General features: G+C 42.0%; 2 protein-coding genes across 3 annotated transcripts; both read left to right on the forward strand.

Annotated features, from left to right (window-relative positions):
• Positions 1-184: 184 nt before the first annotated feature.
• si:ch211-284e13.4 (insulin receptor substrate 1-B) lies at positions 185-15,995 on the forward strand. Its single transcript, XM_037120706.1, has 3 exons — positions 185-887; positions 3,228-6,344; positions 10,254-15,995. Exons 1-3 carry the CDS (start codon positions 536-538, stop codon positions 10,259-10,261), a joined length of 3,477 nt encoding a protein of 1,158 aa, XP_036976601.1. The 5' UTR covers positions 185-535; the 3' UTR covers positions 10,262-15,995.
• Positions 15,996-19,151: 3,156 nt separating this feature from the next.
• On the forward strand, positions 19,152-24,748 carry slc25a15b (solute carrier family 25 member 15b). 2 transcript variants are annotated; one of them, XM_037119649.1, is made up of 7 exons: positions 19,152-19,635; positions 20,726-20,826; positions 21,180-21,438; positions 21,552-21,689; positions 22,610-22,785; positions 23,221-23,379; positions 23,475-24,748. In XM_037119649.1, the coding sequence occupies exons 2-7, from the start codon at positions 20,772-20,774 to the stop codon at positions 23,591-23,593; spliced, it is 906 nt and encodes a 301-aa protein (XP_036975544.1). In that variant the 5' UTR covers positions 19,152-19,635; positions 20,726-20,771; the 3' UTR covers positions 23,594-24,748. The 2 variants fall into 2 exon arrangements, with proteins under 2 accessions (XP_036975544.1, XP_036975542.1); XM_037119647.1 differs by having other exon boundaries at positions 19,157-19,640.
• Positions 24,749-24,876: the final 128 nt, after the last annotated feature.

Below are 24,876 nucleotides of genomic sequence, written 5' to 3' on the forward strand. Positions count from 1 at the left end.
TGTTACACCTGTCATACCTGTCATTTCAACATCTGTTCTTTACCAGGATAACTGATGAAAGCTGCAGAACTGGATCAGCAGATGCACAGAGGGCCTTGGTTAAGACGACGCGCGTTTTATTTTGAAAATTCGCGCAGGAAGTTTAACGCTTATTCACCCCTACTTGACGGTGGAGGGTTTCGACTGACTGTGGGCAACCTCAGACAGGTGGAGGAGACGTCCTCAAGCAGCAGAACTGCACCGTGGTCGGACCTGATCGGGCAGGACTGGGCTGGGCTGCAGGACGCTGCTGTGCGCGCTCGGTGCGCGGACCCTCCTGCAGCTGCTGGATCCACAGCATGGTCGACTACAGCATCCAAAACATGGTCTGGCTGATTTTCCCATCCTGAGCTCCCCCTCGCACACATGCTGGACACTTAAATGTGGACGCGGGGAGGACGAGGCGATGGGGATGTAGTCGGAGGAGTACACATGGGCTTCGATTTTTTCCCTGAGATCATCGTCGGCTTGTAATATTCATCACTCTGCCTCGGCCATGGAGAACCAAGCAGCAGCCGAGCCGCACAACTATGAAGATGTACAGAAGAGCGGCTATCTCCGCAAGCATAAATCAATGCACCGGCGGTTCTTCGTGCTGAGGGCGGCCTCGGAGCATGGTCCCGCTCGCCTCGAGTATTACGAGAACGAGAAGAAATTCCGCAGTAAATCACCTGTGCCCAAGAAAGTCCTGAACCTGGAGACTTGCTTCAACATCAACAAGCGGGCAGATTCCAAGAACAAGCACATGATCGTCCTTTATACCCGCAGCGAGAGCTTTGCCATCGCTGCAGACAGCGAGGAGATCCAGAACGAGTGGTACCAGGCGATGCTGGACCTCCAGTGCAACTGTAAGATATGAGAAGTGTGACATGATTCCCACTGTCTGTTTCTGCATCAGGCCCGTCCTGCCCTAGGCTGTTTGTTCTCCATACACTATTTTGGCTCGGCCATTCCCGATTGTTCATTGCAACACCGCTTGGCTCGGATTGGGTTTAATGTATGTTCCCCATGCAGGTCTGGTGTGTCGACCCCAATCTACCCTCAGTAAATCAGCCCGGGTGATGCGATTCGGACGGTGTGTGTGTGTGTGTGTGTGTGTGTGTGTGTGTGTGTGTGTGTGTGTGTGTGTGTGTGTGTGTGTGTGTGTGTGTTTTCTTTTCTTTTTTTTTTTATTCAAACCGAGAGGCAGGTGGATCCGACTGAACGGGGGTAGACCGACACGCTATGGGCGGCATGTGCTGTGTTTGTGCTGCACAATCTCCAATAAGCCTCAATACAGTTGTAACCTGCGGATCATTTCACATCCCCTCCTCAGCTAAATCTAATTCGATGCAATCTGTGTGTGATCACATTCGGAGGGATCGATCGCGTTTCGTGGACGCAAATGCGGCGCGTTTTTCACACGACGGTGTGTTTTTGCATGGCGCAGTGGGCATATAGCAACCATCCGACGGATGCATCATATAGTAGTAGCCTATCGCGGTGCGCTCCGCTGGAGCCTGCTGCCTGTGTTTTTGTTTTTCTGCACAGCTCCGGCTGCCGCTCGCCTAACCTACATTTGCGCTGGTGGTTGGGGAGGAGATGGCATCGTCAGTGCGCGCTCACTGGAAAAATGCGTTTCTGTTGGTTCTCCTCGTGTTTACGTTGTTATCTTTATGCTGGAGCCCGAGCAACCACCACCCTCCCTCCCTGTTATCCTTTGCATTTCACTTGAGCTGAGACTGATGGGCTTGCCCGGCTCTAATGTTGTCATGTTGTGGAACCCCGAAATAGAGAGTCACATCATCATCAGACCGCAGACCCCCATTTTGTTGAGATCTCACAATAAAAGAAAAAAAAAAAAGCCCTGCTCCTAGATTTTAATCTAATTTAACTGCATTTATGCTCGTAAGAGAGACTGAAACACATTAATGCATGTGTTAAAGCGATTCTCATGGGAATCATCTCTAATAAATTGAATATCTTCTTCAGCAGGATGGGAGCAAAATCATTTCAGCAGTCAGGGGGGAAAAAAAATCCCAAATCATAATTCTGTGATATGTCAAGCGACTGGCATTGAACTGGACTACGATGCATCACTTCGCAGCTGAGCATGGTGCTTTTTAGCGGATGTATTGTAAAACTCTAAAGACTTAATTATAGCCGCAGCTTAAAAGTGATGGTGATGAATTAGCTGCAGCACAGTTGCCTGGCAGACACCGTGGAGAGTCTTGCATGTAGCAGTTTAGCACTGATAGAGAAACAAAATGAGATTTATTAAGTGTCACCTACACTGGTTTGTCATTTTGCCTTTGATCAGTGTTGACCATGTGTTTTATGTGAGTGTTGACATTCAGCCAGTTATTCCAAGTCTCAAGTGAAGTCCAAGCATGGATAGGAGAACTAAGGGTGCTGAGCGTGAAAGGAGGCGATAACATGTGCCGAATTGACAAGACGGCCCAAATAATTCAAATATTGTCAGAAACAGTGCTGCACTACCTTTATAAAGTTTCTCCTAACTCAACAACTCTCAAAATATAGTGAATTTATAATGGAGTCTGGGGAGTTTCACTCTCTCTTCGTCTCATTGCTGTTGTTGACTGTAGTTGTTGTGGCTGTTTTGACCTTATAATATGTTGGTGTTGGCAAGTGCAAAATGTCCTGCAAATGTTTAGTAAATTATTTGTTGATAGCAATCAGATATATGTTATCCTGGCCATTCAAATAAAGACAAACAAAAAAAAAAGATTTGATGTCACTACATAGACTAACCCCTCAGCACCCCCAACTGTGACTGACTTCCTGAGTCCCTGTTTCAAAGTAATTTTAACTTGGATACTTCAAGTGAAGTCAGAAGACAAGTCACTTTTTCCCTATTCAAGAAAGATCCAGCCTTACCTGCAGAATCCAGTCTTTGTTTATTTTTACATTTATTTTAATGGCTTTATTGAATATGACAGCCTGAAGTGAAGATGACATGCAGCAAAGAGCCACAGGTTAGAACTGAACAATGTGCTGCAGTGGTGAGGTCTGGTCTTTATAAAGAAAAAAGATAATAACAACAACAATAATGACATTATTGACCAATTTATCGCACCTGTTCAACTCAAATCCAAGTCACGTTTTTTAGCATTTTTCCATAAACGTGTGATGATGATGTTTAGTCATACAATGCTTTAATCGTTTTTATTTATTCTGTATTTTTCCAGGTAAAACACCTGAAGACTACGGCAGTAGTGGAGAGTGCAGCTCTCCGTCTCCTGTCCCAACCTTCAAGGAAGTGTGGCAGGTTAAGGTTTGGCCTAAAGGTCTCGGACATGCCAGGAACTTGGTGGGCATCTACCGGCTGTGCCTAACTGACAAGACAGTCAACTTTGTCAAACTCAACTCTGATGTGGCAGCTGTGGTGTTGCAGCTGATGAATGTTCGCAGGTGTGGCCATTCAGAGAACTTTTTCTTCATCGAGGTGGGTCGGTCGGCAATTACTGGCCCTGGAGAGTTCTGGATGCAGGTGGACGACTCTGTGGTGGCTCAGAACATGCACGAGACACTGCTAGAGGCCATGAAGGCTCTAAGCGAGGAGTTCCGTCAGCGCAGTAAATCTCAGTCCGTGGGAACGTCGTGTGGAGGCGGTACTGCTTCAAACCCCATCAGTGTCCCTAGCCGTCGTCATCATCCTAATCTGCCGCCGAGCCAGGTGGGCTTCTCCAGACGAGCCCGCACAGAGACGCCTGGAACTGGAGGGAGCAGCACGAGCACTTCTCCTACGTCACGCCACGGATTCCCGAGGGCGCGAACTGCCAGCATCGGGGCCAGGTCGGAGGAGAGCGGAGCGAGCGCCAAAGGAACGTGGGCCAGCTCCAGCCCGAGTCTTAATGGGTCCTGCTCAACCACGCCGACACTGAGGCCCAAACCCACCAGGGCCCCAACTCCTGCTAAGATAACCCTCAGCCTTGCACGTTACACGCCTAACCCTGCTCCCTCTCCTGCGCCGAGTCTCTCCTCCAGCTCTGGGCATGGCTCAGAGTGTGGCCTGGTGGGGGCGGCGGTGGGAGGCATGACAATCTGCTCCTACCCTCGTGTTTCTCAGAGAGTTTCAGTTTCAGGTTCACCGAGTGACTACGGCTCGTCAGATGAATATGGCTCCAGTCCTGGGGAACACTCTCTGCTCGTACCCAGTCTGTCCGGACATCATGTACACGGAGAAGGCTCCTCCAGCTATATAGTGATGGGGCAGCGAGAAGGGCTCCTTGGATCTCATCATCGCTCAAAAGGCCGTCGGATTCTACGGCGTGCATCCAGTCGGGAATCTGAGGCCGAACGTAGACTGCTAAGTAAGAGGGCCTCCCTGCCTTTGGCAGCCCACGAACGACTGGCCCCACATAGAAAAGATGAAGACGATGAAGATGATGAAGAATATGCCATCATGAGTGCTAACCGAGAGAGAGCAGTTGGGGGTGGGCAGCATGATGTAGTAGGGGAGAATAGGAAGAGGGCTGAAAAAAGCAGGGGAGAGGTGGAGGCAGGAGCAGCTGTAGATAGCGGCTATATGTCAATGTTGCCTGGAGTGACGTCTCCTCCTGTTTCACTCTCTCTCTCGATAGGTTTGTCTGAAGCCAGTGCTAAACCTGGGACAGATGATGAGTACATGGCCATGACCCCCAACAACAGTGTGTCCCCCCCTCAGCACATCCACCAGCCCAGCTCAGAGGGCTACATGGTCATGTCTCCCAATAGCAGCAGCTCCACAGACCTGCACAGACTGGGCATGTGGGATAGCCGGGGCAGCATGGAAAGCCGGGCTGCCAGCGACTACATGAACATCTCACCTGTCTGCAGTCGCTCTGCCTGCAGCACGCCACCCTCCCACCCCGAGCAGCACCAACTGCAACCAAAAATGTTCAATTCCTACTTCTCCCTGCCACGAGCATATCAACACACTCTCTATACTCGCTTTGAGGAGGACTTAAATAAAGGGGAAGGAAAAAAGGAAGGCAGTGGGCATGATAGTGCTGGAAGAGGAGGGGGAGTAGGATACAGCAAGAGGAACAAAATTACAGTGGGCTCTGCAGGAGGCTGTCAACTCTCCATGTCTTCCTCTTCTTTCTCCTCCAGCTCAGCCAGCAGTGAAAGCCTGGAAGACAAGTCCATATCAGCAGGGAGAGGGTTAAGTTTATTAAGAACTGGGGCGGAGTACAAGAGTGCAGGAACATGCACAAAGGATGGGCGTCACCATCAAAAACGTGGATCAAGTAGTAAGAGCCCAAAGCAGCAAAGGAGGGGTCGTCCCCTCAGCGTGTCCTCAGACATTACTAAAGCCAACACCCTGCCTAGGGTGAAGGAGAATCTGATGCCATCAGTGTCTCAAAATGTTGGTGATTATGTCAGCATTGTGTTCAAGGAGGACAGTAAGTATGATGGAGGTGGACGTGTGGGGTCTAAACGTGAACAACCTGTCATCCATGGAACCCTCCGGCCTGTAAATCAACCACTCCTCTGCCATGATAACCCTGCCAACCTCCCCCGCAGCTTCTCCGCTCCGCTGTCCACCTCTGCCGAATACGTTAGCATGGATTTAGGGAAGACCTCGATGCCCCTGACTCCAGTTAGGACCACGTTCAGCACTCCACAGGGCCCACCAGCCGTCGCCCCCAAGGCCCGCCACGAACACGGCACGTCCTCTCCTCTGGCAGCAGAGGGCAATGCCGGGTACAGAGCAAAAGTAAAGATGGCGGGAATGCCAGCAGACGCCCCTACTCCATTTGTGGACAGCAAAGGTTCAGATCCCAGCATTTCAGCAAGACCTGCCATCCACTCTGGTCAACCCTTATCCATGGAGCAGGAGACCGGGTCGGGCTTTTCCCCAGTCAAGTCCTTCCAGTCCCCTGAGCGGAGCAGCAGACTGGTCCGAGGTGACCCGCAAGGACGGCAGAGCCACCGATCAGAGACATTTAACTCGCCTCCCTCCCTACCACGCCACCCACCCTCTTCTACCTCCCTCTTCCCAGAGGGCAGCCAGGCAGCGAGCCATCGGCATGGTTTGGATTGCTCACTGTGGGAGAACCGGCAGGCAGCTACTTTATCTGCCACACCTCCACCACAAGCCTCCACCTCATCAGCTGAACAAGGCCTTAACTATATTGACCTTGACTTGGCCATTAAAGAGAGCCCTCAAGCTGGAGTGGAGCATACCTCTGCCGCCTACAACATCGGAGGAAGCGCGATGGGCAGCAGTGCTGGCTCCAGCCTCAACACTTATGCCAGTATTGATTTCTATAAATCAGAAGAACTGAGAGCACACCAGAGCAGTAGAAAGGATGGTCAAGGTAAGTGCTACCGGAACAGAACTTAAAATATCTACTAAACAACGGATGGGTAAAGATCTGACCAAGGCATGTTTTATGCTCAGAAAATGCATTATTTGAAAAAAAAAAAAAAGTATAATATGCACTTATAATAAGCACATGGCTGCAGTATTAATATTGGCGCATTAATTTGTTCATCTTGCAGACAGTCAGGTTACTGGTTTCAGTTCTGGCCTTGAGATGAAAGACACAGTGGGTAAACAAGGGAGAGGGCGAGGCAGGATCAGCAAGGCTGTTAAAAAAATGTATCGACATAGCAGCTAATAAAAAAATTAAGTCAGCTGTAAAGGTTGCATGAGGAGGAAAACACCTACTTGTTGGACAAACCAACCAGGTCAAATGTCTCATTTTCCTCCTCTTCATTTGGTGGAACAAACTTGATTCATTCTGATTGTTTGACTGATTGCTTGGTTTACAAACATTATTTGTATCTTTACTTGGCCATTTTTCAAGCAGAACAGCCAAATCGCTCACTGGTTTGAGCACCTAATATGTTAGGATTTGCTTGTCATATATGATAGTAACATGAATACAGCTGCTAATAATGAGTATTTCCATTATTGATTCATCTGATGATTGTTTTCCCAATTCATCGATTAATCTTCAAGTGTATAAAATGTAAGTTCAATCAGCAGCAATGAGAATAATTAAAATCCTAGTTAGTTGCAGACAATTTAAAAAAAAAAAAAATTACAAAACAGGCTAATGATGTAAAAAAATATACTTTTTGATTCATTTTGATAACTGATGTTTTCATTGTTTTTTAAGCAAAATGCCAAAAAGTTGTTTATTTAAGACTTTCAAATGCAAATATTTGCTGCCTTTCTTATTCCTTTATGATAGTAAACTGAATGTCTCTGCTGTATGGAGTATTGTTCCAACAAAACAAGCCGTTTGATTTTCCCATCTTTGGCTTTTAAAGTTTTATAGACCCGATGATTAAAAGCTGAATCAAGAAAATGATTGCCTGATACAACAGTAATTAAAATAACCATAACGTGCAGCTCTAATTCCTCTAATGTTTAGAAAAACAAGCAAAACGCAAAAGAAACATTTCAAAATACTTCTGGTAATATTTGTCTGACTGTGTGTAAGCTTTTTTATGTTAATGTGCATAATCCACAGACAAAACTCATGTCTGGGTCTTAGTCACTCTCCTTTTCATCCTTTACTGATGTGTACCTTTGCTTCAAGCTGGAGGGCAGCACCGTGTTTCCAGGCTGTGGGTTGTCTGTAGAGTCTCTTATTATCACAAGTGGGTGTTCAGAGAGCAAAGCCAATTGATTTGTCTGCTGGTAATGAGCCATTTCACATAAATGGAGGTAGAGGGGACAGAACGCGGGCCAGGTGTTTATGTGCATGTGTGGGTGTGTGGTATCGGCTGCAGGATGTCACATGGCAGCGCTGAGGTTTCCCTCACGTTGCACGGATGACAATTATTTAATGGTTAATGTTGACGGCTGAAGCACATTCCTAATTGATGCGCCCTGAAATACATAAGAGATCCATTCCCTTTTTTAAAGTCATGAAATAAAAGCCGCGGAGGCAGTGTGTTAAAATTAAATATACAGGAAGAACACATAAATATTAATCAGAGCCTAAATGAAACAAACAACTCGTGCACCTTATTTATTCGGTAGCAGCTACAAACATTTACATGATTGCTTCACCTAATGCTTTTCGATCTCTACGTGTACATGCATAATCATAATAACGGCCTAATTATTTAGATTGGGGACGGTTTATTTGTGCATTTAACATTCATAGCGAAGGGAAAGAAGGCTCTCTTAATATTCCGTAAATTGCTCTTTCATGTCATTTTCCACACTGCGTTAAACGATTGAGTGCGCCTCTCCTCCTATAAGCTACGAGCATTGTTCATCCCACTGTCGTTAACCGCCGCCGTATTCTAATAATGGAAGTCAATATATGACGCCTGGGTGTAAGGGGAGGATGGCGGCGGCGGCGGCGGCGGCGGTGGCGGCATTGCAGTTAATAAACCCTCAAACAAACACTCAAATGATTTTGCTTATATCACATTACTCTGCCCGTTTTAATTAGATGTTCCAATTAAATCCTTATTAGAATACCAGGATTGATTAAGATGTTTATTTGTGCCCCTGGTTTTATTTGCCGTATTGTCACATTGGCTTCATGAGCAAAGTGTAAGAGTGCATGAAAACACAACCGAAGACTTTTATGTCTTAATCAATGGTGTAACTTAAAACCTTCCAGGCTGTGAACAGTTAATTATCTTTATTAGTGGTTATAAGATGAACAACATTGCGGCCCACCCGTGTTCTAGATGTGAAGAACTTCATACGCTCCCAGTGAATAGGAACCAGACAACCAGCAGTGGTCATCCTTTAATTATTTAATACAGTATAGAATTGTTTTAATGAATGTCAAGGAAACGCTTTCTACGAAGCACAAAGCATGTCTACATGACATTCTAACGCACTGTGAACACGACTTTAATGCATAATATTGTGTCTCTTGCCACCACATTAACATAGTTAAAAGCAGTCATGCATGATTGTATTCAGTTATGGGATGCTATTCATCAAATAAATATTACTGAGTTTGCATTATTACCTTATTAATATTGTAAATATTCCCTTTCTGAGTTTTAATTCTGTCTGCAAAGCTACATGGCTGCACAGGGATTTCATTACTTTACTCAAAGCAGCAAATGGACACTTACAGAAAAATCACATTATAATGCATCATACTGAATATATAATGGTTCTGATTTTTATAATGGATTATAGACATGGGCTTTATAGAAAGTGTTGTGCACTAAAAACCAGAAAATACAAAACATTGAAACTGTATATTGAAGTGAACTCATCGTCGTCAGCTGGCTGCAGAGAGGCTGCAGTCGATCATTTGATCGTTAAAGATGATGGAGCCTGTGTTGGCTTGCTCTGATATCACCGTGTTGCTGTTGTTTCTGGAACATCGTCATGATTGTTGCTTCAGGACCAAATCGAAACTGACCAGTCACTTCCCAATCACTTTCTTGTACGGTCATAGCTGGGCGACTCAGGGAAAAAGAATGTGTTAATGTTGAATGTTTGCCAACCAACCTATTTTAGTTCCCTCAACCTAACCAAGTTCCAAAGACATTCACTTCATAAGACCTTTTTTGTCGCTTTCCTCAACTTTAACAATGATGTTCCAGGAACAGAGCTGTGACATCACAACAGCGTGATCGATGAGGTTCAATAGTGGCCCCGGAACAACTTAATTATGATGTTAAAGAAACAACACCAGCAGTTAGTCAGGTACACCGTCCAGGCGTCAGGCTGACTCAGAGCTACTCAAACCACAGGGTGATTTATCGACCCTTTGGTCTGAGCCTCCCATGATGTACAACTATGGTTTTTTCTTTAATTAAGTTATTTTATAAGGCAGTTCTTCTCTCCTGTAGACCTCAAGAGAAAATCCATCTTTATGTAGCAATGAGCTCTTTGTGTTGTTCAGGCAGCTCATTAAAAGAGACGAACAGCTCAAAAATCCCTGACTCAAGGACAACACATAATATTGACATCTGCAACAGTGTGCATAACACTCCAATCAGAAAATCCATTTTAGGAAGATATCATGGGTCATGTGATATTTACACAATGAGGCCAGCAGGAGCTTTAGATTCAATGAGAGCAACATGTTCTAAAGAATAAACTGCCTTTCCTCCTGTAACATTTTGTGTGCGGAGACTTAAATTACATGTGCTGTGAATAAACACATAAAATATAATATCGGATAAAGGACAATTTTAAAAACACCCATTACTGTGAACAGAAGAGCCTTTGTGTAGAAAAAATGTGGCTTTCAAATTCCTGCCTGCTTTTGATTCTTCTCTTCCAGATTGTTGATCTCAGTCTTGGTTTTTCGGATCTGAGCGTGACGGCGGCGTGACAGCTCCACACTCAGTCTGCGAGGGGGGGGACAGTCGGCGGCCCGATCTGTTGCCACAACAGAACTGTACGCTGGAGTCTGAATGCTGGAAACCCTGGAAAAACTCATCCCCATCCCGTCTGCTGTTTTCTGTCAACCAAATGTGTGCCAAACACACACACACACACACACACACACACACACAAACACACACAGGGGTAAGGAAAATGCTTTGTTTTTGCCTTTATTTTGAATCAAAATGACATTTCATCATCATTCTACTTAAAATAGGTGAAGGATGACGATGTGATACGTGATTGTGTATGAGCGCTCGTTGTGTTAATCATGGTGGCATCGTCATACGCTAACAATCATGCAGGCAAAGTCACAGATTTACAAAGCCTTCAGGGAATCCCGCAAACGGCGGATAAAGTCCGTCTGTCTATCGATCTGAATCGACACAAACCCAGCTGTGCTAATTTAAACTTGAATCCTCCAGATTTTTGTCTTTATATATCCTCACATCATCCTTCCTTTGTCCATGTTTGACAAGTTAAATGATCATCAGGTGTCATTTTTACTCAGAATAAGAAAGGAAATGCAGCTCGGCAGAGGTCTCATACACTCACACACGCTGTCACTGTAAACATATTTGATTTATTATACACAGTTGCCTGAAAAAAAGTCTTTATGCTTCTCAACCATTTTTTTTGTGCTACTGAGGGACTCAAAATGTGCTGAATATCTGAGGAAAAGTACAGTTTGTACAATTGGCAATGAGAACTATGTTAAACAAATTGAAGTTAGACGTAGTTTTTCAAGTTTTTTCTGTCAGTTTTTCACACGAGAAGAGAACGGCCGTGCGAAAATCCCACACGTGTTATGCAGTCTTTTGTGAAATTCACGGTCGTGTAAACGGCATTAAACAATTAGGATGTCGTATCTTTAGGTTGTAGTTGAGTTTTGAGAGCAGTGGCTCCCTTTTTATCCATTCAGAATTGTCCTACCCTAACTCTGTTTTCAGAATCAAATCTTATCCCTTAATCTCCAGCAGCGAACACACGCAGACGCAGGACACATGTTTATACAGCCCCAGCTTTGATTATGCATAAACTAAACATGTCTTGTCCTGCGGCTGATTCTCAAACTGGTGCCAGTACGATGGCTCACTGGTTTATATGGCGTTTGAAGAGAAAGTTAACTGATCACTTATCTGCTGTATGTCAACGCACAGTGGGATGCTCCGTCCTAGAAAACTAAATTTAGTATTATTTCATCTCAAAACACAATTGGCCATTCATTCATTTGTTGGATTCTTATGTGCTGCAGGGAAATGTCCCACTAAAGCCACAGCTTTCATGCAGCATGGCGGCGTTTTATGAGAAGATGTTTGATGTCGCACAGTTCTGGTAGCAAAAGCTGGCGCGTAGATTCACAACAGTGCATTTATTTAATAATCACTGCATCCAGCATTGCATAGAAACGGCCAAATTAACATAACATTCTTCTGCTGTGCATGTAAACTGCGTAATCAAATTGGCTTCAAACACGCAGTAGGGACAATAATTAGACTGTATGTATGTAAATTCAGATGTGCTGAAGGGACCTGATAACGGACTTGTTAGCGAGGGAAGCTGAATACTGCAGTGTTGAGAAGAAAACATTTAGAAACAGGTCAGGGACTGTACAAAAATGATTGTGGTGGTGTCGGGAGGTCAGTCATTATTTTTTATTTCCTTTTTTCAAAAAAAAGCACCATTGGATTCCACTTCGTAATGAGACATTAGATGAAGCTGAGAGTCGATCAGTTCCCCGTACACCTGAGGTGCAGGAACAGATGTAGGCACGATGTCACGATTATCCTGCCAATGACAGTAGATGCGATTCACGATATTATCCCGATGATCATCGTAAGCATACTTGTGAAGTGTACCTAAAACCTGGAATTACTTTATCTGACAGATATTTTTATGGCATCACAGATAGGACACTTATTTTTCATTAGCATCCTTTTTAATGATTAAAAAGAACAGCTTGTTCAGCGAGCAGACCTGGATGGTGGTCACAGAGAGAGGATTGCAAATCGGTGACAGGCTTAGCATCTTGGAATGTCTTTTCACAATTTTTGTATAAATCCAGATGGTGTGCAACTGTACATCGACGAGCGATCGTTTTTTTTTAAGTTGACTAATGAGGATATTCACAATTATTGTTATAATGGAATTTCACCACAATCAGCCAGTCCCTGGTGTTTGTCATCCTGTTTGGCAATAAGATATTTAATTGTCCTCGTTCCCCAGCCAGGTGTGTTAGAGATGTCTCAGAGCGCAGTGTTAAATATCAAAGCGTCCGCCATCTTTGTCAGCCATCTGTCAAAATTCTCCTGGATGGTGACAAACCACCTACTTCTTTGAGCCTCTCGACCCCATAATAAAAACACATTTGTACGTTTGACCCTTACTGCGGCCTACATATGAAATCATTATATATTTGCTAGTAAGTTGATGACCAAATAAGAAACAAAGTTTTTTACGTAAGTGTTTACTGTACATTTAAATCTGACTTTACTTTGAAAAGGTCAGGAAACCGATTACCTCAGAGTTACTAAGCAAAGTAGACAATTGAATTAAATGTGTTCAGGCTGAAAGGTTTTTGCACCTTGAAAGTATTACTCTACTTTACATGGTAAATTTGAGGAGACGGATTTCCTCGATGTTTTATTATTGATTGATTAGGACCAAATAAGATCTAACATTGATACATTTTGAACCAACATGTAGCATAAAATCATTGAGAAGTGTGAATGCTTTTTTTTTGGCAACTGAGCTTGTTCTATTTCAACTGTATATTGTACTATAGTATATACTACAGTACACAAGTAGAAGGACAGAAACTATAGTACATACTGTAGTTTGTTTTCAGTCAACACAATTCTAATATAAAGTGACACATTACAATGGTATATGAAATATACAGTATACATATAATGATTAATACTATATAGCCTAGATATCTATATACTCTTTTATAAAGTGCCTCATTTTTGATTGTAGCTGTTTTTACACAGGTAATCTGAAAATGGGTTGTGAAAATGGACAAAAACAAAAAAAAAAAGTGTTGTTTCTCTCCTGAGTCTAAATTGTGAACACGTTGATCTTTGCAGAGGACAGAACTGGAAAACTTCTACTGCTATCAGTCAGCCATAATCAAATTGCCTTACTGTGTTTATCAGAAAAAAAATCTCATTTTTTCGTATTATTTTTGCAGTGCCTAACACTTCAGCCACAATGTAAGCACTCCCTCGCTCTTTTTGGTTTTGGCTTCGTCAAGCTGAGGTTTGGCCAGGAAAAAAAAATCTCTTTCTTTCTTTCTTTCTTTCTTTCTTTCTTTCTTTCTTTCTTTCTTTCTTTCTTTCTTTCTTTCTTTCTTTCTTTCTTTCTCTCTCTCTCTCTTAGTAGTTTCACACCCTGGGATATCTCCACTTCAGGCCATATTGTCCATTTTCTTTACTCTTGGCTTCGATCCGACGGCCAGTTGCAGATAGGAAACAGGATTATAAGTGGACAAAAATAAAGATTAACTTTCTGCGTAATATGTACTTTAATGTCAAATGATGTTTTAATGACTTTCCCTGTTTTTACACCCAGGAACAATAGAATAATACAGTTCCTCTATGGAAGCCCTGAGGGGCAAGAGAAGTGTTTTTCTTTTGTTTGCTTTTTAAGGATAATCTTTCTAATTTGCTTAATTTCTTTCCATCTGTGCAAACGTGTTGCGAAGTAAAAGTCTTTTCAGGAGAACGTGTGAGACTTTGTGTCACAGAAAAAAAAAGTTTTCCTGAAAGAAAAACGGAACTTTTAAGGATTGCAAATAATATTTTTCCTTAAAAAAAACAATAAAATGTCCTCACTCGCCCTTTATGTTAAGTTTACCATATCTTGTAAATAAAATGTGCACTATTTTACTTATCAGTATCTTTCGAACGCCAAAAACAAACGTTAAAAAAAAAAGAGGTGATTTTAACCCCCTGACCGCTTCTCTGGCCTGAAACAGTATTAACACACTCGTGTATTGTTCTTATTTTTTGGATGTGGATTCTCTGGACATGGTTTTAGCTCCCAGAAGGTGTGAATAGTGCTGCTTTTCTCTCTCGCTCTCTCTCTCCTTTCTCTCTACACTTGGTGGTCTAAACTATGAGACGCTCCTGCTCACACTTCATGGCTTTCTAACACTCTGCTGCTGTCAAAACAAATTGCCAAAAAAACAACAACAACAACAACAAAAAACATCAAGTCCGACAATTCAAAAGGTCTATTAGAGTATTAAAGGATGGACGCAAATCAGTCATAGATCTGATTTTTTTTTAACACTTATTTTAAACTCTCTTTTTCACATGACAGCCACTGGGCCAAAAAAAAAAAAAAAAAAACAACTAGTTGTTGACATTGAAAATGGAGTTCTTTTTTGATAAGCAGTGTTTTTTCTTAAGGTAGTGTGACTTATAGTTGATGACTGGTTGCGTACTGTATCCAGAGCCTCTGACGGAGAGTTTGGTCATGTTAATGTTTAAAAAAAAAAAAAAATAGATGAAAGAAAAAGAAATCAAACTTCACTGATGACCAAACTCAGGTCGGTCCAGGCTCTGGCTGTGTGTATACAGGGTGCAGATGGAGGCTTTCTTGACGTATTTTTGACACTGGTAGCTTTTCCCACATTTAGATTGAGTTGCTAACTAACAGTTTTGACCCTGTTGCAGATGTTAAATGCTTCACTGCACTTGCACGCTGTCAGACACACACAAAAAAGAGTTTTAATCTTAGAGGTAAAAAAAAAAACAAGACAAAACAAAAGGCCCAGAGATTTGGAGAGATTCCTCACAATGACCGACCCCGGCCCCTCAACTCACATCTGAAAGGACGCTCAAGTGCCTGGCTGTGATTTACTGGTCATTAATCAGTTCTGTTTTGAGTTACCTCAACGCATAGGTAGAAATTCAAACCAGCTCCTGGAAGTCTTCCACACATTGTTCTTCAGTGTTCAGTTGGAGATGTGTGCAAACACCTGTCCCACATTTCCTTTTCGCCAAAAAAAAAAAAAAAAAAAAAAAAAAAGGTCTCTGGTGCCAAAGTTTTATGTGTGATGGTGATCTGTGACACCGAAACTGATATAAAGTCTGGTTTTTACAAAATTTGTGAGGCACTTATTAGTCACTGTTTTTAATTCTATGAGATAAATTTCTGTATATCGACTGAGCACAGCCCACTACTGCCAACAGTTTGTGCTCGTTACTGAGAACTTTATTGCCAAACTCTTGTATAACAAATCCATGCAGACACACGGACTCGTTCCACTTTTATAACTTGTGTTGCTCTTTTGTTGAAGTGATCTTTTATAATCTCTTTGTTATTCCGTCAGTGTTACTCTTCTAATTGGGGATTACCAAGATTCTCTGACTTTGCCTCATAATCTCGAGTTCGAGCAGACGTAACAGTTGGTAGTAAAGCCCCTTGGAGTGTCTCAGAAGGGTTTTCCAGATATTACTGACGTCAGAATAGGAAGGAAGGCATAAGTAAAGAGCTGTGTATTTGGGTAAAGATCATTTATTGTATTGTGTATTTCCAAACTGCTTCAACAGCGTGAGGCTCTCTGCAGTGTTTCCATTCTCATGACACGCGGCGGTCGTGTGCAAAAAAAAAAAAAAAAAAAGCTTCTCATCTACAAATCACGGGAAGATGCGCGTCGTCTCCACGGGACATTTTGTAACAACGTGTCGAAAAAGAAACGAGGCACGTGAACTGCTCACCAGACTCTAACTGTGGGAAATGATACTGTATGTACAATCAGGATAGCGATTATAATTACAATGGAAAGAGCATTGTATGTATTTTAAAGCTATTGATACTACTTTGATAATGATGTAAAATGCAAAAAGACTGAACAGGATCTATAGGTATGTAAAGTATACTGTGTATAGAGGAGTTTGCTCCAGGGGAGGGACGGGCATGGGGTTCATTCTGTTCATGGCGAAAAATTGTTTAAAAACAGAATATTGATGATTCTTGTCTGTGATGTAGACAACGTCAATGTTTTTTTGTTTTTTTTTGATAAAATGCAAAGTGATATGAAAAAAAGAAAAAAGGAACGTTGTGTGTCTTTTCATTGACTCGGAGAACAAACTGGTGATGACGTCCTCATACAACACGCAGACATTTGAGTCTAGACGGCTGTAAGCCTGCGCTGAGATAAGTTTTTGGAGGATAAGCCTGTGGACAGAGGGCACATGTATTTAATCCCAGGCCACTCTGTCCAAACAGATGGTACTTTGGCAGCATTTAAGTTCATACTGTCGGTGATTAACCACATTGTGGCTTTTTAGGGATTTTCTGTCATTTCAGGAGCGTATTTAACCAGTAAATCACCACTGAGTCTACAGATAGAGAGAAAAATGTGTTTAGTATGTGTTATCTGTGATGGAATGTAACTAAGTTCATTTACTTTTATTATGTGTCAGTTTTTCTGACACATCACAGGTCTGCAAGTCAAGTCACTTTAGTTCTAATATAGCCCAACATTTAAAAAGTCGCAGTGTACATCATCCTCTGTCTTTAGACCCTCGATTCAAAAGAGGAAAAGCTCCTTGAAATAACCCTTTAGTAGGAAAAAGAAAGTGGAAGAAACCTGTGGATGAGGGATTCCTGACATGCAACAGGTCGCACATACAGAGCAGAGCAAGAAAACTGTATACAGCTCACACTGACAAAAGAGGATCCAGTGTACGAACAACACTTAAAACATGATGATAAAGATGATGTTAATAAAAATCTAGCTAAAAAAATGGATCAACCAACAAGTGAGGAAAAAGCTCAGGTGAAAAAGGTTTGTGGTCATTTTTAAGGTTTCTGTTCTTCATCTGTTTAAAGTCTCATCAGGTGATTTTTATATTTTTGTCTAGATTCTCAGTATTTGTTTTTGTAATACTTGTGTCGGCCACAAGAGGCTGAAGAGCACGACTCCACCCTGTTCTCAATAGGATCAACAGCAGGTTTCCTCCAAGTGTACAATCAGTGATATGCTGTCACTTTTACTCACATACTGTCCTTTAGTACAATTTTGAGGCAGCTTCATTTTGATTTTTGGTGTAGTGAGATTAAAAAGAACCCATTACTCTTCTAGAAGTGCTACAGTTGAACAATATAACTTTACATACCGTGCCTTTAAGTAAATAATCTGTATCTGAGTCCTGTGTCCACTGTTGACAACTACCCAATAAGTAAATTTAATCGATAGCTGTAATCAACATGTAGGGATATGAATTATTGCTCTAGACTCCTCTGTGGCGTCTTTGCTTTTCCTCCAAACCAAGCAGAGAAACCAAAGAAAACATCTAATTGAACATTTTCCAACTGATTAACGCTGGAAATGAGTGAGATGAAGGAAATCACAGTTTAAACATTCATATGTACCTGAAGGGAGTCAATAAAGCAGATAAAACAAAATGGGAATAGCTATTAAACCTGACAGAGAATGATTAAACACCTTTTTTAAATCTAAACTTTTCCTTAAAAATACATAATTCAACACACCATCGTTGAGTCATCAACAACAACATCGTCAACAGGACATATTTGTTGGTGACAGGTATTATGAATAAGGACGATAATTATGTACAAATAGCTCAACATCTCACTGGTGGTCTTGTTTGGTTCGAAGCTGTTTTCATAACCAGTGTGTGTAGTACTTTTAATATTGATATTGTGGGAGGGTTAAACAGCCTCTACAGAGGTGGTGGTAAGTGTGTGAGAGAACAGGACTGTCAGTGATGAGTTGTCTTGACCTTTGACAGCCACATGATTCACATTACACAAGTTCTGCTGTTGTTATTGAAATCCTCCACTCGACATGTCCTCCTCTGAACTTTAAAAGATTATCAAACAGCTGTTTGATAAAGAGAGCTTCCATTTTTGTTTTCTGTAGATTGACACATCATATTTGCTGGTGAGGTTCAAACATCCTGATCAACACAGCTGTTTGTGATCCTTTAAAGGGTCATTTGGCTCAATTCAAGACAGATTTTGATTTTAATCTAGTTACACCCAGTTACATTTCTCTCTTTAATAAATGACAAAGACGACAAATGTCTTAAGATGCAAGAAACTCTGTTTGGGAAGAGCCACTGTGACTGACACACATATGCAGACTTGTGTTTAATGAAGTTTCTGCTCTATTCTGCAGGAGGAGCAGAAGGAAAAGTACCGTCAGATGCTCCAAGTGATAGTTAAGATGTAATTATGCACAGAGATGTGTGCAAAGTCGAGAGCGCAGAACTCCCAGGGTGGCTCTGATCGAGAACATCGCGCTCTGAGAAATTCTCCTATTTATACAAATGAGATATTTTTATTATGCTTATTTTTGAAAATATCAAACTGGGCTCAGTGTGTTCTTGTAGCTTCATTGGAGAAAACTGCATAATACCTGCAGACCTTTATTAGTTATCATAGACCTGAAAAAAAAATGTGGGGGGCTTGACAATAAAACATCAGGTATAAGAAAGATGCTTATTAAGATTAAAAAATGACTCCCTCTCCTGTGGTTTCATCCTGATCTACATGTTAGATCGCATTACGCAATTATGAGTTGTTTGATGTGAAATTAATTTACTCTGCATGCTTTTTTGTTCCTGTTCCCAGATTTGAGTTTTGAAAACAGAACTACCAGCAGGGGGCGCTGCACCACTCTCACTTTCTGATGATTTTATTTTGAAAAACAAAACAAAACAACGTGTACCGGAAGCTTTAACCTCCATGCGGCTTCATATCAGAGATCGTAAATCGAGAAGATGACTCGGTGGCCATTTATCGATATAACTGCGTCTGAGAATTTCTGTGTCTCATATTTGATCGGACACTACAATATTATCTTATCACGGTGATAAATGATTCAGTAAAATAATACTTGACCGCAGTGGTTGCGTGGGAAAGAGTATGTTCGAGGGCGATGTTGACACCTGGAATTTAATGCAGTGAGAGCTCTTCGCTCTTCCGCATATCATGACACAACCTAGCTTGTCCTCTCGTCCACACCGTTAGCCTATCTCTGCTGGTCGATCCATTCATTGACGAGAGTGAGTGACCACGGAGGCAGCTACATGTTGCAGATGAGATAACATTAAACTTTGGATGTCTGGGCTGGTTGTGTAAGCCAGCGATGCGGTCACCTGTGGACGATGTTAGCTTTGGTCAGCAGCTCCCTAGTTTGACGCTACAGTTCGCCGTATGTGCCGCACAAACGGACTTTAACGTCACCTCGACAGCAGCGACTCTCTGATGCTCCGAGGTGACCCCGACTCTAGCCTGTAAGGTTTGTATGCTCAGTTGTTTTCTCCCTGTTCACTTCTTTAGGTTTTACACTTACAGAGGTAACATTTACGTGTGCAGAGAACGACTACTTTCCTCCTGTGTTCGCTCAATGTCAACTTACTTGACGAACGAGTTTCGCTTATGGACGTTTTTGCTAACTAGCTCCAGATGTTAGCTGCCGGAGAGACCTGCTAGCTTAACGGAAAAACGCTGTTCGACGTTTTCTTTCTCATTTTTGTGTCAAAAAGGGAAAGATTCTATGTGTCGTTGACATCTGATGTTTGAATGATGCGTTTGAATTACAAATTGCAGCATCTTGTCTCCCCCTGGTGGTAAGGTTGTGTTACACATGCTGTAGTTTTGTAGAAGTTAAAGCGCTTGAGTTAAATTTAATATATTTATGAATACATTGCCAACTTAAAGGGACACTGTGTTGTTTCTGGTGAGAACATATGAGTAGTTCAGTAGAAAATAATCTTTGTTGACTTGAATATTTTAGTCATGCCAAAACAAAGTAATAGAACACTTGCTTAATACCTTTGTTTATATGTGGCGGACCCTGCCACCACTCTAGCTTCTGACATTTTTCTTGGGACCTTTTTTCGCTCTGAGAGCGAGCTTGTTTGTCAAGTTATGGGAAGGAGTTTACTTTATTACTTCATTAATGTTGTACGTATAAAACATCCTCCATAAAACTACAGCCCTTCAAAAACATCCTAGGTGTTTTGAGACAGAGTTTGAAGCTAAAATATTTTTGGAAATGACACAAGATATTACAAGGTACTTCATAGTTGTCCAGTTTGTTAATGCAAACTTGTAATATTTGTACTACCTTAACTTTACTACATTGCATTTTAAACAAATTGCATGACCGTCTCTAAACAAGCCCACTCTTTGCTCACTGTCAGTAATTATGTTGCCATAAATGACGAAAGGTTTATTGTAGTGAACTTTATAACCCAGCTGCTCGCTGCTGCTTGTCTTGGGCCCTGATCCCTCTGTGGAAATACACATATAATTACTGTCTTGTTTAAGTGTCAGTTAAACCAGTGTCTTTTGTGACGTGTCATTTACTTTTTTTTTCAGGTAGCTGAGAGAAAGAGAAACCTCCTCTGACAACCTCCTCGACACTATGGCCCCACACCCGGTGGTGCAGGCCATCATTGACCTCTCTGCAGGAGCCGTAGGTAACTAACCACAGTGCTTTGTCTCTCAGAAACGGCACCAAATCAAACAAACAATATTACAGTGTGCTCAAACGGCAGTAATTAGTCCCTCTGATAAAATCACACCGCTTTTCCACTGCTTTACCCAATGACTCGCTGGCTTTGTCCGACGTAGCAGGAGATTTCGATGACTGTTGTGTTTTCACGGCTCGTTTCTCTCTGCGCTCCCATCGACTCTTCATTGTGTTCGGTGGAGTGAAGCTCCCTCTGATTCTTATCTCTCCTCATAGCATGAACTTTGATTTTCCTGTAGTTTGTTGAACAGCCATGCTCTGTCTGTTGTTGACAGTTTTATAATTTTCTCACCCTTCAAGGGGGAGCTGCATGTGTCTTCAGTGGGCAACCGTTGGACACAGCAAAGGTCAAGATGCAGACCTTTCCTACCATGTACCGGGGTTTTATCCACTGCATCACGTCCACCTACAAACAAGTGGGCCTGCGTGGGCTCTACCAGGGCACCACGCCGGCACTGATGGCCAACATTGCCGAGAACTCTGTGCTGTTTATGAGCTACGGCTTCTGCCAGCAGGTCATCCGCTTCACGGCTGGACTGCACAGTGAAGCTGTGCTGAGGTAGAGGGGGTGTTTACCAGGCTGTCCTTTTTTGTTAACATGATGCCAACTTTACCCTAAATATAGACGTGAACCCTCTCACGGTCTTCTGTTTGTCCTCCCCTCTGTTTTAGTGACATGCAGAAAGCCTGTGCTGGCTCAGTAGCATCCATCTTCTCCTCGCTGGTACTCTGCCCCACTGAGCTTGTCAAGTGTCGGCTGCAAGCCATGTATGAGATGGAGGCATCAGGAAAGATAGCTAAGAGCCAGAAGTAAGTGTGTTGTAAATATCCACACATGTTGGATGATGGTTTAGTCACTTACTCCTGTATTATTCAAATTGTATGACTATATATTGGCTAATATATCAGTCGTTATTTTATATAAATACACTATTCATTTAATGAATGCGTTTGAAAGCATTGAAAAAGTTTGAATTAATCTTACTATTTTATTTTAAAACTCTTCTTGAAGTGACCTTGACCTATTGCGTGACTTCTTTCTCCTCCCATGTGACAGTAACAGGTGTCACGTTTCAGTCACACCAAAAAGATATTTCAGTCTTTTTGTGTCAGTTTATGACCTTTCTATTTCAAGCTAGCCTTTCATTAGCAGAAGGCGAGACACATTTGCGCAGTTTTAACATGATTATGTAATTTAACATAGTTTTGAGTGAGAAAAACAAAACCTAGCAGTGTCACATGAAAGAAACAACAAAACTTTTATAGTCATACTGAGAACATTTCTGAGACAAAAACTAGCTCCACAGGTTCTTCAGGACTGTGACCCCGAGCAAGGTCCTTCACCTAGATAAAGTTTTTCATGGAAGTGCCGCCTTTAAAATCGACATATGGTATGACAAAGGAGGAAATGGTTTTCAGTGAAATAATTTATCAGGTTCACAGGGTTTTAGAACTGTGTAGATGAAAAGTTATGATTTGTGAACCATGCTTGAGACGGTCACACCAGAGGACAATTTTAATATTTGGCAAAAAAATGAGAAAAATCTGTCAACAAAAGAGTTTTACTAACAACAGGCCTGTAAAACAAAGACATGTTAATTCATTTGCTGTATTATAAATAATGACAATAAGTCCCACAGTGAACATTCCATGTCACGTCAACAATGTATTTCTGACTTAGTGTTGTGTGTTCACTGACCGAGCCGTACGTCCCTCTGCTCTGACTGAAGCACAGTGTGGTCGGTGGTGAAATCCATCATGAGGAATGAGGGACCGCAGGGCTTCTTCCAGGGCCTGACCACCACCATAGCCAGAGAAGTCCCCGGCTACTTCTGCTTTTTCGGTGCCTACGAGTTCTCCCGCTCTGCCTTTGCAGACTACATGAAATGTGACAAAGACGACATAGGTACTGGCAGATGCCAACTACATAGTACAACATACTTTCAAATGTCAGTTATTAATGATGATTAAATATTTACTGAATATGTTTTATTAAATCTTTACAACTACATTAGTCAGTAATATTGTAGTTGTTTGACTTTGACTTAGAACTAGAGAAATCATGAAGTAATTACGCTGGATATCGGAAGTTTGACCGCAAACTGCATTTCTGGCTTTTTCAAGTTTAATAATATCAGTATTAAAGTTGAACATAATAAGATTTGATTGTAGTTCCGGGCTCAAAGCACAGAATGTATGAAAAAAAAGTGAGCAGACAATAGCTGGAAAAATTGAATAAGGGATCAAGGATGCTAAAAATAAATATACTAGCTGCACGCTAAACTCTGCTTCATGTTAGCATTGTGTCCCAGTCTAACTGGTGTAACTGTGTTTGTCGCAGGTGTGGCTCCAATAGTGTTCAGCGGTGGTCTCGGGGGGGCGTGCCTGTGGCTGGTGGTCTATCCGATGGACTGCGTCAAGTCTCGGATCCAGGTGATGTCTATGACGGGCAAACAGGCCGGGTTCTTCAAAACCTTCATGACCATCGCGCGTGCTGAAGGTAAAAGTGGAGTTGGCTTCATTTGTTGCTTTTGCCTTCAGACTGTCGTTTGCAGAACCAAGCAGGATGTAATATTTGCTGTTTCTCTTGTTTAGGTATGAGGGCGCTATACTCGGGTCTCACTCCCACCATGATCCGCACATTCCCTGCAAACGGAGCTCTTTTCCTGGGTTACGAGGCCAGCCGCAAGCTCATGATGAAACAGTTTGATTGACAAAATATGCCTAAACACAAATGAAGGAGCGGTGAAATGGAGGCAAGTATTACAGCCATACGACCCAGTCCAAACATAAGTCGAAGCTTTGAAGCTCATTATGTTTGGGGTCTGGTTTTTTCGCTATCTGCTGCTTTTTGCTAAGCTCACCTAAAAACTACCACACTCCATCTCTCAATGTCTGACGCGGTAATTATTTTAAATCCTACTATTAAAATTGATTAATTTAGATTTTTTTTAGATTTACATAGTTTTTTTTTTCAACACTCTGAAAATGCTACTGCCGTCATACAACATACGTATATTTCATATGTATGATATAGTATGTGAAGCACAGTACTGAACCACTTTGAGCAGTCTTGACATGAGAGACTCTGGACACTCCACCCCTGTTTTACGTCTACCTCAACAAAGTAGTGTTCGCACAAATGCGTTTCTCTGCCAGTCATTTAAAATCAGTCTTTACTTGCTCCATCAACAGCTGTATGGGTAAGAAAAGCACTCCGTTAGGCTCATTGCTTAAAGATTTTTATTATAAACTGTGTAGTGGCATATTCTAATTCTTCTCAGCTGCCTAAGACGTCTTGTAATGGCTGGTGTTTTCAAACATGGAATCACTCTCAGCTAAAAATATGTCTTTTTTATGTATGAAATGTTTTTAACAAACACACTATGATATTAGATAACTTGCATTAGGCAGCTTTAGATTTCAAACAGCCTTGACTGAGGTCTTACAGGTATCATCGAAATAAACATCGAACACAGCCAGCAGATGTTTTATATTTGAGTCAAATCTTATTTTCCATCTTACTGACTGTTTTTGTATTACCATGTTATATTCCACAAGTTTTGGAATCCATTGTTTTGCCTTTTAAACCACTGCATTTTGCCTTTTTTGTTGTGAGAAAATGTCAACTGCCTACTGTAATGTGCCATTTGCACAGTGCATTCCCTGTGCAGGGTTGTTCTTCGCTTAGAAGACTGCAGCACAGAATCCTGAGTCATATTCATTTAATGGTAATTGGGAAATGTAGGTATTTTAGAAAGCTAACAATTTAAGATGACACTGAAATGTTTGTATAAATATCAATCCTGATATTTCCTGTACATCCTACATGCATACAACCTGCATTAAAGGTGTCGTTTAGGAATAACTGCGCCCTGTGTTTTATTTGACCGACTTGCGAAGTAAACACCAACACTTTTCTCCTCACCAAGCTCTGATGCACGGCTAACTGAGCTAACTAGCTAAGTGCTGTTACACACAGTGTGTTAATATGCTG

Source organism: Acanthopagrus latus, chromosome 13, assembly GCF_904848185.1.
Source record: "Acanthopagrus latus isolate v.2019 chromosome 13, fAcaLat1.1, whole genome shotgun sequence".
Classification (NCBI taxonomy): domain Eukaryota; kingdom Metazoa; phylum Chordata; class Actinopteri; order Spariformes; family Sparidae; genus Acanthopagrus; species Acanthopagrus latus.